The 14,991-nt window shown below is 36.1% G+C and overlaps 1 protein-coding gene and 1 pseudogene across 8 annotated transcripts in view; one reads left to right on the top strand and one right to left on the bottom strand.

Annotated features, from left to right (window-relative positions):
- LOC120174600 overlaps positions 1–14,991 on the bottom strand; it is a 30,731-nt gene that overhangs the window by 11,267 nt on the left and 4,473 nt on the right. For 6 of the 8 annotated variants that reach the window (XM_039181397.1, XM_039181398.1, XM_039181400.1 and 3 more), the window contains exons 5-7: positions 11,269–13,994; positions 11,172–11,175; positions 10,776–11,114 (exon numbers count right to left, since the gene is read on the bottom strand). In XM_039181397.1, the coding sequence (XP_039037328.1) occupies positions 11,035–11,114; positions 11,172–11,175; positions 11,269–13,994 (2,810 nt within the window). In that variant the 3' untranslated portion in view covers positions 10,776–11,034. Of the gene's footprint in view, positions 1–10,775; positions 11,115–11,171; positions 11,176–11,267; positions 13,995–14,991 lie in introns of those variants that run through there. The other 2 variants (XR_005521188.1, XM_039181404.1) reach the window with 2 other exon arrangements.
- On the top strand, positions 1,025–9,968 carry LOC120174603 (annotated as a pseudogene).

Here is a 14,991-nt window from a genome sequence, read left to right as displayed (position 1 = left end):
TTTAAAAAGAATTTTAATATTTAATTAAATTAAATTTTAATCTGATCGATAAATTAAAATTAATATTGAGTAATAAATATCTCTTATCTTTCAACAAGAGGAAAGACAAAAAGTTGAAATGACATCTAGTGCACATAATTTTGATGGTTCAATATGAGAAGAGACATCGAGGCGATATGAGATTTTGATGGTGCGGGTATGATTTTCCGCAACTATGGAAGTTTGAGGGACCAAACCGAAGAGACATCAAAATCAATTTTTTAATTGATGATTAAAATCGAATGAATCGATGACATAATAACATATCTAGTTTACCCTATTTTAAATAAAAAAATATATCTTAATAATTATAGAATAAAAATAATGTTATAATAAAGTTAAAATCAATTTAGAAACTATAACGATGTTAACAATTAGATTTGACTAAATTCATGATCATAAATTTGGTTTCAAGATGTTACTTGATATCTGAATATTTTTAGTGCATTAAGTACTTCATCTAAACTTCATTATTTGATCTTAAATGATACTCACTATAAATAATTTATTTGAACCATGAAGTTAAGTTAGGTATCAATTTGAACTTAAAATTATAGTTTTATATCTAATTGGCTAAAAAAGTATCAAAGTGAATCTTGAAGTCAAATTTAGATACCTAATTAGATAAAAAAAGATTAAGTAACAAATTACACATAAAAATCAAATTGAAGTATCGAATGTATTTTTTTTAAATCATATATGTTTTAGAAATTATATATTTTTAATTATAATATTTTAAATGTCTCAAAAATTATAAATGTTGTTTTATCCTTTCATCATTTCTGTTTATAATTGGATTGGGAGTGATCAAATAACAATTTATAACAATAATGACATAAATTGAAGAGAATATAAAATTAAATGATCAAAATAGAAAGTAATCAATAGTTTGATGACTATTCGTAGAAATTGCTCTAAACTGAAATAGAGACAAATGAATCATTTTCCAGCTTTTACTTTCACTTCCAACACTTCAAAAAAATAAAAATAAATGAACGAACAAAGGCGAAGATCATCCGAACCCGCAAAGCTTGAAGGATTTTTCATACCTTTCTTCATCATTATATCCGGTAATCTGTCTCTCATTTCATCTCTTTGGAGTTCATGGTCTTTTCTTCTATTATTTGTTTCCTTCACCCTTTGTTTCAAAAGTGGAATCTCAAATATTGGCCAACTACACATTGAGCTTTAACCTTCATATGATGAAAACCCAGGAGTTATTTGATCTGGGTTTTCTTCATTTTTGTTTAATAAGTGTTAAGATGACATTTGTTTTCCCTTTTTTGGGTAGGAAATGGAAAACCCAGAGGCAAATCAACTTCCTGAAGTGGATTCATTGCAAGATGGCTTTGTTGAGAGTCCTTCAGATCCTTTGGCTGCTCAAAATCCAGTTTTGGAACAGGAAAAACTTTTTGAACCTGATTATAAAGAGGATGGTTTAGTTGCCAATGAATTTGGAGCAAGAAAGGGTCTGAAACAAACAACTTTTCCTTTGCCATTGTCTGAAGGGGAAACTTTTTATAGTTATTTGGACTCTGTTGAAGGTAAATTAGTCGGTCATGAGGCGTCCAGCAGTTCCATTACTGAGGCTGCTAAGGTTGGGGCGACAGGATTCAGTGAGATGAAAAGAGAACTTAAAGGAGAGTCCCAAACTACAGAAAGATGTAATTTTTTCTGAACTTTCAGATGAATAAGTGCATTTTTAGGTGTTAGAACTCTTATATTGCATGAGAATCGAAATGCCGAAAACAAATCTCTTAAGAAGACTGTGTATGTATGCTTTTGTGTGTATGTCTATCAGTGTGTCCAGTTGATCTACAGACTATAAGCGAATTTTCTTTTTCTTATAGTTTCGTGTCTTTGGTTGCCACTCAAAAGTATTGAGAAGCAAAGAGTTCGATATTATCATACTATTACTAGTAATGTCATACCTGATTAAAGAAAAAAATAAAAGAAATTGAAAATAACTTCTATGAGGTGTTTTTCTTTTCATATATGTCTTGTATAAAAAGCCTGTTTAAGTACATCAGACGTACTTCTGGTCAAATCTGCCTCATCCAAATGGATATGAGGTGATTTTGTAATCTAGTGCTGAGGCCCAATGCCTAGGCGCATGCCTTTGTACTACTGTTTCAATTTTAAACTTGTATGGTTTTTAGGTTTTCTATTGCTCATTGGTGGTTTATTTTCGCAGCAATTGAAGGAGGATCAGAAACTAAATCTACTGGGTTGAAGGAAACATATTCATCGGAGAGTGTGGATTCCGTGAAGAACAAAAAAACAGTTAGTAGATCATAGCGCATGACTAATTTATTTTGAATTGTTATATTTGTGGAAAATCCTTTCTGTAATTTTTTTTATCCTGAGGCTGTTAATAAATAATAACTTTTGTCTGGTCGCATAATTTTTTTCTTTTCTGGAGGATAATCTTTATAGAAATTCTAGATGATTAAAATAATGTTCGTTTCAAGGAGAATAGGAAAACCATTTGACCATGCATATTAGAAGTGCTCTTAAGTTACAATGCTGATAGTTGATAGCTATGCCAAGTTGCAATTTTTCCAAAGGTATGACAATCAGCTCGGTGAGGTTCAGTTGATTCAGAGGTTACTTGTATAATGCTTATTTTATATCAGTTTCATCCATATAAGTGGACTCACCGGTTTATTTCGTAGGAAACCACTGAAACCAAACGCAAGAATGCAAAACGTACATTAAAATTTGTAAAGGAATTTCTTGAGTTCTCTTACCAGATTTTATCACTTATGTGCTTTAAACAGGAGCAGAGTGAATGCCATTTCGACGCTGAAAGTGGATGGGGAATACATTGCTGATCCGGGTCAGATTAGAGCAGCTATTGCAGATTATTTTAGAGTGAATTACAATGCAAATACAACTCTGGAGGTGGAGGAAATTAATATGAATTTTGCTAAATTGACTGATGTGCAACAGGAGGGTTTAGAGGTTGATTTTCTGAACAGGAAGTGCGGGAAGCTGTCTTTCATTCGGACAGTGCCAAGGCACCGGGTCCGGATGGGTATACTATGGGTTTTTTTAAAAAATTCTGTCCTATATTGAAAGATCATATCATGAAATTTGTTCAAGATTTTCACAGAGGTAAAAAATGGGAAAACGGGGTTAATCACTCTTTTATTACTCTAATTCCCAAGAAAGTGAATCCAGTGGACATTGAAGACTTCAGACCCATTAGTCTTGTTGGTAGTCTCTATAAAATTATTTCCAAAATACTCTCTAAGAGGCTGGTTGCGGTTATAAATGGTTTGGTAAGTCCTTCGCAGTTTGCATTTATCCCGGGCAGGCAATTGATTGATTGTGCTCTTTTGGCAAATGAAGGCATCGACTATTGGAGAAAATTAGGGAGAAAAGGAGTTGTATTCAAAGTTGATTTCCGTAGGGCTTATGATTCGGTTGAATGGCCTATCTTATTGAGAGCTTTGAAGGTTATGGGTTTTGGGGGAAAATGGATCTCATGGATCGAACGTTGCTTTTCTTCAGCCTCAATTTCGAAGTTAGTGAATGGATCTCCTACTGAGGAATTCCTTATTAGTAAAGGGTTGAGACAAGGTTGCAGTTTGTCCCCTCTCCTTTTCAATTTAGTTGGGGAACTCTTAAACTTAATGCTGATCAAGGTTGTTGATCTAGGTCTTTTTCAAGGGTTTAGTATTGGTAGGGTTGAAAATTCCTTCCATTCGACACATTTGCAGTTTGCTGATGATTTAATTCTTTTCTGCAGAGATTCTCCAATGCAGATTTTAAATATTAGGAGAGTTTTGAGGGTGTTCGGTGTAATGTCAGGGTTGCATTTAAACCTGTCTAAGAGCACTTTGTTTGGTGTTAATATGGATGTTGTCACGATCAATGAGTGGGCTGAGAAAGCGGGCTGTGGAGTGGGGTCTTTTTCCATGACTTATCTGGGTTTGCCGATTGGTACAAGGAAGAATTCTGAGGGTATGTGGGATCCAGTAATCCAGAATTTTAACAAGAGACTTGCAGGTTGGAAAGCTAATTCATTGTCGCTGGCGGGAAGACTTGTATTGGTTAAATCGGTGTTGTCCTCCTTGCCGATTTTTTACCTTTCTATTTTCAAAATACCACTCAAAGTGACTCAGAAGTTGAACTCTTTGATGGCTAACTTCCTTTGGGGAGATGATCATGCTAGGAAACGAATTCATTGGGTGAACTGGAAATCGGTTTGTCAACCTTTTGAAGAGGGAGGTTTGGGAATCTTTGATCTAAGTTTGATAAATAGAGTCCTGCTTGGTAAATGGGTGTGAAAATTTGCTAATGAAAAGAATAGCCAATGGAAAAAGTTGATTTGCTGCAAAAACAACGTTAGTAGCCTGTCTCTTTCTATTTCAAGGGCTGCTTCACCTTTAGATTCTTGGGTATGGAGAGGTATCTTGAATAGCTATGCGAAAAATGATAAGATTGGAGAATGTTTGAGAGTTAATTCAAAGCTACATGTGGGAAACGGTAGGTCGATAGCTTTCTGGACTGATGTTTGGGTTACTAATTTGTCTTTAAAAAATCAATTCCCCAGAATTTTTGCTTTGTCGACTAATAAATGGGGGAAAGTATCTGAGTTTGGTGAGTTTGTAAATAATGTTTGGGTATGGAATATTCAACTAAGAAGAAACTTTTGTGATTGGGAATTAGACTAGTGGGTTGATTTAATGATGTTGATTAACAATTTTAAGCTTTCTAGTTCTGTGGATGATTTTCTGAGCTGGTCGGGAAAGGGGGATGGCTTGTTCTCAGTCAAGTCTTGCAGATTGACGCTATATGGCAGTCTTGAAGGGAGTTTTGATTGGAATAAGTGGGTTTGGGATGGTTTGGCCCCTCCTAAAGTCCAAACTTTTTTGTGACAGATTTGTCATCGCAAATTAGCAGTGAGAGTGGAACTAAAAAACAGAGGGATTCCAATGGCGGATGTGTTTTGCCCTTTATGTCATTCCCATTAAGAAACCATAGAACACATGTTCCTATGGTGTTCTGTTGCTAGGGAAATGTGGATCAATTTTCTAAGGTTACGGGAAATCTCTTCTGTTCTGCCTCAAGATCCTTTGTCCCTTCTTTGTTCTTGGTCGGACCTTAGGCAGAATTCTAATATTTGGAGGTTTATCCCGGCTGTTGTTTTCTGGTCAATTTGGAAGGCAAGAAATCTGGTTGTGTTTGAAAACGGGAAAGTTGATAGATTGGGTCTGTATTTTATTATTAGATTCAGGTTGGCAAAATGGTTTTTAGCTAAACATCCTACTGTTCAGATTCAGATTGACCTACTAATAGAGGATCCTTCGAGGGCTGATAAATTTCATCTTTCTTCTACTCCAAAGAAGGCTATTGGCTGGACTCCTCCTCCTTCGGATGTGTTTAAACTGAATGTGGATGGGGCTGTTTGTGGGGACGGGTTACAAGGCGGAATTGGAGGTATTTTGAGAGATTCTAAAAGTTGCTCCTTAGCCTTTTTCTCTACTGTAGTAGGGCCTGGTCTTCCTATTTTGGCAAAACTGAAAGCTATTAAAGAAGGAATTGATTTCTTCTATTCGTTTGATTGGGCCAAAAAGGGAAGACTAATTATAGAGAGATTGCAAAATTGCAGTGGATTGGATTCTAAAATTGCAAATTGTCCCTATCTTTTTCAATGATCTGGTGGAGGATATTGGAACTACAATTTTTGATAAAGGCTGTGTTCTAAATTGGATTCATAGGAGCTGTAACTTGGAGGCTAACAGGCTAGCAAAGCAGGGGATTGGTTGAGTGTTGAAGGTTTTTTTGATGTACTGTTTTCTGTGTTTACTTCGGGTTGTATAGGCTCTTCTTTTGTAATTTTTTCGCTAGTTTGGTAATCAGGACGCGCCTTCAGTTGCGGGGGGCCTAGCTTTCTAGGTTTAGGCTAAGTTAGTGTTGCTGTTTTTGGTTGTTTTAGGGCGTTGTATGGTTGTATGTTTTACATAGGGGTGTTGTTCTGGATGTATCTTATGTACTGAAGTTGTTGAATGAAATTTTAAGGCGTTCTTTTCTTCCTTCCAATGATTAAAGAGCTTTCTTCAAGCTCCATTAATTAAGAATGAGGTTTTTAATGAGATCTTCAATTCTTATCAAAAAAAATATCAACAAGTTTTAGCAGAAAGAGATGCAGGTATGTTGAAATAACATTTATGAAACATGGGGGTCACTATTCGCTGTATCACATGATATGATGAATATGTAGGTCTAGTTTACCTAAGACTGAATTTTATGGATCCTTCATGATAGTACGAATTGTTTTGCTGTGAATGTACCTTTTGTTGCCAACAATGATACTTGTCCATTAAGTTTGAAAACTGGTTTTTATTTCTGCCATATGCTATATACACAGGGTGTATACAATTTCTGCCTGCTCAGTTTGCAAATTTAAAAATAAATTAATTAATTAAATTTGAGTGTTCAAGTATGATAACTATTGCTACCATCTCTTCCAAAAGACTACAACAATCATGCCTAGTGCACACTTTTACCTTAATGATATCCAAATAAATTTTAACTTAAATGTTGTTTCTTGGAAAGAGCTATTCCTTTATGAATGCAGTTTAATGTCATGTTTTCTTTCTTCTTTTGTTAAATGAGTAGAAAGTCTTTTGACCTCACTGCACCCAGATAGTCCATTTCCTAGGAAACTTTGACCAGCTAAATTTAGAATCTATAGCCGAATGTTAGGTTTTGTATGATATGAACATATAAGAGGCACGCGTGTATGACACATCGGTCAATAGTATAATCTTTCTCTATATCTTTAACATCACGGAACTGATTTTGGTTTCTTTGCCTTCTCGTGTAGCTATTGCCGTACAAGATAAACTTGAATCACTTTGTAGGGAGTTACAACAGCAAAACAAAATGTTAATGGTATGTTCTCTTTGGATGCTTTGTAACTTTTTTATTTATTGCATTCCACTGAGTATTTGTTCATGATACACTTTGCATTGAGTATGTTGACCCTTAAAATTATGTTACAAACCAACCATAAAATGATATGAGTAATAGTTCTGATCTCAACTGCACTTCCTCTATAAAGTTGCACTTACAAACATTTTTTGAACCTCTGGTTTCTTCTGTAAGCGTTTGACATACATCCAATCAAGTGATGGTAATTCTGCAGAACAACCTTAATTATTGAGGAAAGCAACACTCCTTTAGTTTTATCATTAATTTTGATATATTTGAGATCATTGACGGTGCTTTTTTTTCACTGTCTGGTAAAAATCTTCAATTTCCGTGACAAATATATACTCCTTTTTGAGCTATTTGTCTTTCTTTTATGAAGCTGCTGATGGCTTGTTCATGATTTCACAGGATGAATGCAAACGGGTTTCAACAGAAGGGCAAGATATAAGATTAGATTTAGCAGCGAGGTTCCATAATGCGATCAAGGTTCAATGCCCCCATTTTGATTTTGATAGCGATCTTGGTGGATAGGCTGACCTACATGATGACTGGTCCATCTCTCTGTCGCTATATTACTTCCTAAGATAATTGTCTTAACTGCTAAACGTGATTGATACCATGAAAAGGGTTTGCATGGCATATATGTAGCTTAGGTGAACAAAGATATGTTAAAAGCAAGATAAATGGTAAAGGCTAGGGAACTGTGTCGTAATTTATCAAGATAATACTGCAAGTCTAATAGTTGAATCAAGAGTTGAAAACTGCATCTCATGTTGGATGATTCTATGTTAATAGGACTCGAGTGTAAGTGTCGGGTACTAAAAGAGATTAACCCTAAACATCTTTTACTAGTAGTTTCTTAATTTTCTTTTCCCCCCTTCATATAGGATGTGACCAATAAGATGGAAGAGCAGAAGAATGAGTGTCTATCTCAGCTGAAGGAGAATGAGATGTAAGAAACAGGAATTGCATGTCTAATTATAACAAATATTGTTCTTCAAGATTGGTAACATCTATACTCTGAAAGTTATCTGAATCACCAAATTACATATGTTCTGTATTCTGGTTCTTCTGTTTTTTTTTTCCTTTCTTTCTTTCAAATGATCATTTAATTCCGACATCTGATCTTCCTACTTTAGGGGTTTTCAAATATATTGGCTTTTCCAAGTAAATTTCTAAAGAATTCCTGCTATCTGGGAAAGCATCATTGCATTCATATCATTTATTTTGATTTGATGGATTGTTTTACTTCCAGTTTGTTATTACTCATTGAACTTTAGAATTCTTCAAGTATAGGTTAAGAGAGAAGTTGAAGCAGTTTGCTGACCAATATGCTCTCTCTGAACAACATTTTGAACAAAAGGTACGGGTTAGATTTACTATTATAACGAAGGTTTTCTATCCCAAAATACAATCAAATTGTGTTGTCTAGAACTGTGAGCTAAGCCTTATGTTTTGGACATTCAACACAGCTAAAGAAGAAAACTCTAGAACTAGAGCTTGCTGATCTAAAAATTAAGCAGCATGAAGAGAAATTGGTCCAAGAACAAGTGCAGATGAAAGTATATGCAGAGCAAGTGTCACAATTATTGGCAACCGAAAAGAACTTACGCATGCAGTTGACTGCCGATGGAGAAAAATTCCAACAGTTTCAGGTCAGATTCTTTCCATGTCATTTATCATTTCGCTTTTAGCGGCAGTTTGTTTTCTTTTTTTTTTTTTTTTTTTTGTCTCTTTAAGCTGATGTATACAGATATTAGGTATTGAGTGCTTATATCATTTGTCTTGGATGGCTGACAGCCTGACACCGGATTTCAGTGAAGAGGTCTAATTGGAAGGTTTGTTGTCACATGCACAATATCATGATTTAGTAGGAAACTACAATCCAAGTGATTTTGTTAACTGGAAACTAGTGATAGTTTACTTGAAGCTGTGTTGTTCCAGCTCTTTATTTTTCATGAAGTATCCATGTCCAATACCTGTTTCCGATGCATATCTGGATGTAGATATGGGGATACGGACCTTCAAAGATCCTCCAAATACATGAAAAAGCTTTAAAAAGTTGTGCTTTTTGTTGTAGGAATAATGGTGGAATGCTTTTTCAATACCTCTGTAGGCAACTAAGAAGTCACCCATTGTATGCACTTCACCGGTCTGACATCCTCTGCATATTGAATGCCGAGATGCAGCAATACTGAAATCTGTTTAGTGTCTTCATGCCCTTTTGTTGCACCGTTGGTATTTGAACCTATCTCATCTTCATTATGTTTGAAACTCTACTTAATTTTGCAGGATGCCTTGTTAAAGAGCAACGAGGTATTTGAAACATTTAAGGAAGAGATTGAAAAGGTACATTATTTGCCTTTTACCTATAAGAGAACATTTGCACAAGTTTTCTCAGTTTTTCGCATGGCTTGAGTAGCTTGACCCATGCTATGTTGGTCTGACTCTTCGTATTTCTTGAAGCACCCATGTTGTCCAGAAATAGATACGGGGACCGGGATATGATGCTCTACTGGCTCTTGATATACGCGGAAATCTCGGGGGGGGGGACGAATATATCAATGTCTGATACATAATCATGTTAGACATTCGTACCCGAATCCAAGTCCCCATGTTGTGTTATGATTTATGTGCAAGTGACCAACACTTTTTTCCTTTTGTATACAAATTAGATGGGAAAATCAATCAAGGAACTGAAGAAGGAAAATGTATTCTTGAAGAGCAAATGTGACAAATCAGATGTTACTCTCATAGAACTTGTGGAGTAGGTACATGCCAGTTTTAAGCTTTCATTATTTTAGGAATCATGATCTGTTTCAACAAGAGTTTACCTGCCACTAATCATTATTCATCTTTGCTCGAGCAGCGCGAGCTATTGAAGAAACAATTGGAGAAGACGAGCAAAATCATTGTGCCGATCCCTTCAAGCAGAGAGGAAGTGAAGCTTCCCCGGAGACAACAGCCTTGATTCCATAACATATTATTATTTAACCAAATATGAATGCATGTTTTTTTTTATTATTATTTTGGTTTAAATTGACATCTGTTCTTAAAAAAAAAGTTATCGTTCTCCGACTAGTTTTCCAAGTATCCTATTTCACGCATATATGGATATGAATCCGCATATATGATATTTTATGCATTTTGGCTATGAACTTATGTTTTATTTTATTTGGTGGGAGTAACAAATCTTAACTGGAACACATAAAGTGTCTGATTATTTATTTTTGAAGGTATTTATATTTATGTTCATTTGGTGTCAACACTTTTTTATTTGCAAACCAAAGAAAATAGTGGAATAATGCACAAGTCCTTAAGTTCCTTAAAGTTTCACAATTTAAACTCCAAAGGTCACATTAGATTTAATTTAATCATTATCTTCACTAATATTTAAAATATAAAAATATAAAAGAAAAAAATTGATAAATAAAACAAGTCAACAAATCTAATACACCTTTATTCAAGTTCTTTCAATTATTAATAAACACAAATTCTTATATAAAAAAAATAAACACAAATTTTATTCATACTCAATAACGGAGGTAGATGATTCATAAATAATTCGTCCAACTATCTATTCATTCAAATAACTGCAACTTAAGGATTACAGTTCCATTCTGAAGTCATAAGATGGAAGAGTATTGTTTAAGTGATAAAACATATTACTCTCTTTAATTTGTGCTGTCAGGATCAACTTGTTGATAATTTCTTCACAACATATATCTAAACTGAATTCTAAATCTCTGAGGCTGAAGTTGAATAACTTGCGAACAAAGTATCTCGTCTACAAGAAACGACAAATAGCAGGATTGCCCCCCTAAACTTTTGACAGATTATTTGTGTATTTTTCCATCAAATACAAATACAAAGACAGCTGCTGCAACTATTACAAAGGCCACCTAAAATGTTTCTTTCTAACTCAAAAAAAAAAAGACTTTCTGGACTGCTTGCCCTTATCATCATGACATCCATTAGAAACAAATACAAAAAAACCTATTATACAGTGTTCAGCAAAGAGTTATTTGCAAGCGAGGAATTTGGTTTCTACTACCTGCGTATGTCCATGTCCCCCTTACCTCTCCACGACTCCTCTTCCCTCATTCTACTCCCACTCTGCCCACCATATGCTTCCGTTTTCGCAAACTGCATCCTAAGAACCGCTACGGGATCGGAAAGATTTGAGCACGAGCCCCCTACAACAACTCCACTGCCCACTACATTCATTCCAACCATTCCCCTTCCCTGCTGCTGTAAATTTGAGATTGCTTCCAAGCCATTTCGTCTTTGCATCTCGGAGAACATTCCTTGTTGCTGCTTTCCATCTGTGGTAAATGGTTCTACCTTGGTACAATCATGGCCCCTGTACGCTTGATAATCCATTACAGTGCTGTTGCTGTTTATTTCCCTTGGGGTAAAGACTGAAACACCGTTCAAATTTCCGTCAGTATTCCGAACAACAGTCTGTGATGCCTGCTGCTCCATTTGAGACGAGGATGAAGAAGGATAATTAACAAATGCAGCAGGATACTTTGCCACTAAAATAGCAGAATCTGGCAAAGATGACAACCCAGTTTGTATCCTGTTGCCATCCCAGAAACCAAAACTTCTCTTGGGAATATTTTCAGGTGCAAAAATAATGTTTGGGTCGAACTTTGAGAAAGATCTATTTCCATCAGCATTTTTACGACCCGTCAAGTTCAAATCTGAACACTTCGCACTTTGTCTTGAGAAATGGGCCACCTTTTCATCGTCTTGGGAACTGGAATTGAGTATCTGACCGAACAACTTGACATTTCCATTCCTGCAAGGTTTTTCTGTATCTGACAGACTACGAAAGTGGGATTTCTGCCGACTGTTTGCTTGCTCTAATTTTTGTACCAGTCGTGGAAGCTCAGCTGCTGCTTTTTGACCATTGCACTTATGAAGATAATCATGAGCCAAAAATGAACCAGTAACACCCCTTTCTGATGGTGAAAGCCTTTTAACTTCAGGCAACTGACTACGCCCTACATCACCATTTATTTCTTTTAAAGTTGAGATTTGCAGTTCAGAAAGATCCACCAAGGGCTTTCCATAAAATTGATCAGACACATGTCCGCTAACAGCTTTGTGAGCCTGTTTGTCTTCGGTCTCCGGATAAGCAAGTGTTGATGACAACTTATCTTGGTTGCATATGTTCTCACATTGAGAGGTACCAGAATCATGTAATGCAGAAACTTTAGCAAAAGAGCTTTCATCAGGGAATAATAAGATTGAAGGCTTTCCGGCGAAATCCAAGTCAAGAGGGGCTTGATGCAGACCTTTAGCGTCAAAATTTTTATCAATGGACTCATAACCAGTTCTATTTGAATCAGGCCTACATGTAACTTGACTGCCAGTCTCCGCACTGCAATTTGCATCACATTCACCCATACCATTTTTGTACAACAATGTTTTCTGTGCCTCCAAATTATTTCCAAACCCCTCAGTAGACCAGGCAGCATCAGATTTGGGCTCAACCGATGCATCTAAACTAGAAAGACACGGATCAACTGACCCACCATGAGATGCGGATACAGCAAGAGAAACACCCCGTTCACTGTGCTTTCTTAGAGCACTTAAATTGGCCAAAGCAACACTTATCTGAACCTGTAGTGATTCAGCCTGTTTGCTCTCAACATCCATATCATCAGCACCACCTTCAGAAATTGGCCCAGCTGGGTCTACATCAGAAAAAATAGCTTCCGCCGCCTCAGAGTTTTGGTGATCTACTAGTCTCCCATCATTCCCCTCTGACATGATCAGATCAGTTTGCAAACTCACTTCCCTGGTAGGATCCGATTCATCCTCATTCATGCTCAAAATAGTGGGAGGTAAGTTGTCTTCCACATTAGATCCCAACTTATCACCACAAATAACCAAGCTCTCTTGTACACAAGCATCTTCCGTATCAGTCCCACCACCATTGGCATCATCACTCATGGGAGTACCCATGTTTCTTGTTGTTGACTGTATCAAATCAAGTCCAAGGCATTTACGAGCCTTGCTAAAGAAAACCTTGCACTGATCCCTGGTTCTTGTACCAACATACCGTGAAATCATTTCAAAATCCTTACCATAAGATGAGACAGCCTGTATAAAGATGGATTTTTCCTCATCGGTCCAATGAGCAGAAACCATTTCCCCACAACTCTCATCTGAACAAGTATCCTCATCAACATTCTGCAAGACATCAGATGCTGACGGCCTTTTCACCACGAAATCAACTTTGTGGCACTTCCAGTCATGATGGTAACTCTCTCCAGGGCCAGCACTAGTGATACAGGAACTCATTGCCTCTGAAGAGAAAGAACCGCATATACCAGCTAAAACATCAGCAGCAACGGTATCTTGATCACTTCCAACAATTTCAAAATTAGAAGACCTTATAGCACTGCTATCATCAACTCGAGATGTTTTTGAAACAAGCCTCCCTCCTAAAAAGATCCTGCCAGAAGATTTATGCCGGTTTTGAATGCTACTTTTGGCATGAGCTGCTATAACTGAAGCTGCACCGAGAACATCATGGGATGCTGCATTTTCACGGCTCCGTTTTTTCCCCGATGTCAACAAGTAAGTATCCACAGCAGACTTCCCCTGCTTACTGGGATCATTCTTGTTCTTTGTTTTCTCAAAACATTCAGACTTGTGATTCTTGTAATAGAACTCAACACAGTGTGCAGTAGTCTTGTGATCAAGAAAGGATGCAATTTTCCTGAAGTCCTTCCCAAAGGAAGCCAATTTATCTATAAAAATTTCCTTCTCCTCTGATGTCCAAGGATTGATCAAAGCTCTTTCTTTCTCAATAGTTAATGGGTCTTCAACCAATCCATTACTAGAGATAAACCTCGAAACCTTCTTCTCTTTATCATCCAAAATTAATGCTGGCATTTTCAAAGCATTCCTGTGAATCCAGTCATGGGAATCTAGAAGTAGTTTGCTAGCAAAATTGATCATCTCTGCACTAGGTTCTGAGACCAGATTTCCAGCTACAAAAACAAACACAAATATTAATTATACACATCGTCACCGATAACTTCAGCTTTAAGAAACAATTTTCAGAAAGCAGAAACAAAAGACAATATAGGAAAACTGAAGCAATCAAGCAAATCCTAGCTATGATTAAAACATCCAATTTCAAACAATATGATAGATCTTGAAGACCATTCTTCTTTAAAAGATATTAGAATATACATAATAGATATGAATTTGACAATCAATCATTTGCAGAGGTATTAAAATTCAACCAAATCAAATATGATGATCACATTGAAGGCAAGCAACCCGTGCTCACAGTGCATACAATACATAAGGAATTGAGGAAGATACAATTCCTACAATTTACCAAATATCAACAATGGAGGGGGGACGTGGTAACACCAAAATAACAAATTCCAAGTATTCATAATAAGTGGAATGAATTTCACCCGACAAAGGCCAAAGTATGGTTACCTTCTATTTACTCAAGTTACTACTAAATCTCCACTAAAAACCCAAAATCTCTAACACCATTAATGATTGGCCAGTTAGGAAAATGCATATAAAAGCAATTTGTAACAAAGAGATAACTAGAACTCAGTAACACGTCAAATAATGCATCTTCCACCATGTACAGTTGTTCATAAATTTCAACATCTATTTTCTTGGGATGATAGATCTGAACCTAGTCTCCAGTAACAAAAGAAACCTAGCTTATTGTCCCTTTTTCCATTCAATATTTCCCTTTAATTCAAAACTGATTTTCAGCAACACTTCTATAGTAAGTCCATTTCCAATAAAAATTGAAAAAGAAGGGGTATCACAGTTTAATCTTACGATAAATAATCCTCAAGACTTTACCTTACATGCATTCAAGGACAGAAATGATTACAGATAAGAGGTAATTGGAAAGAGATAAAAGAGAAGAGAAGAGGAAACAGAATGAAGTGTTTAGTGGTCTGAAATTATGCCACTCAAATCACATGCAAAATCACAACAAACTGGCAT

The sequence above is a fragment of the Hibiscus syriacus genome, unplaced genomic scaffold (genome assembly GCF_006381635.1).
Source record: "Hibiscus syriacus cultivar Baekdansim isolate YM2019G1 unplaced genomic scaffold, ASM638163v2 tig00112114_pilon, whole genome shotgun sequence".
Taxonomy (NCBI): Eukaryota; Viridiplantae; Streptophyta; class Magnoliopsida; order Malvales; family Malvaceae; genus Hibiscus; species Hibiscus syriacus.
This window is presented reverse-complemented; position numbering and strand designations above follow the sequence as displayed.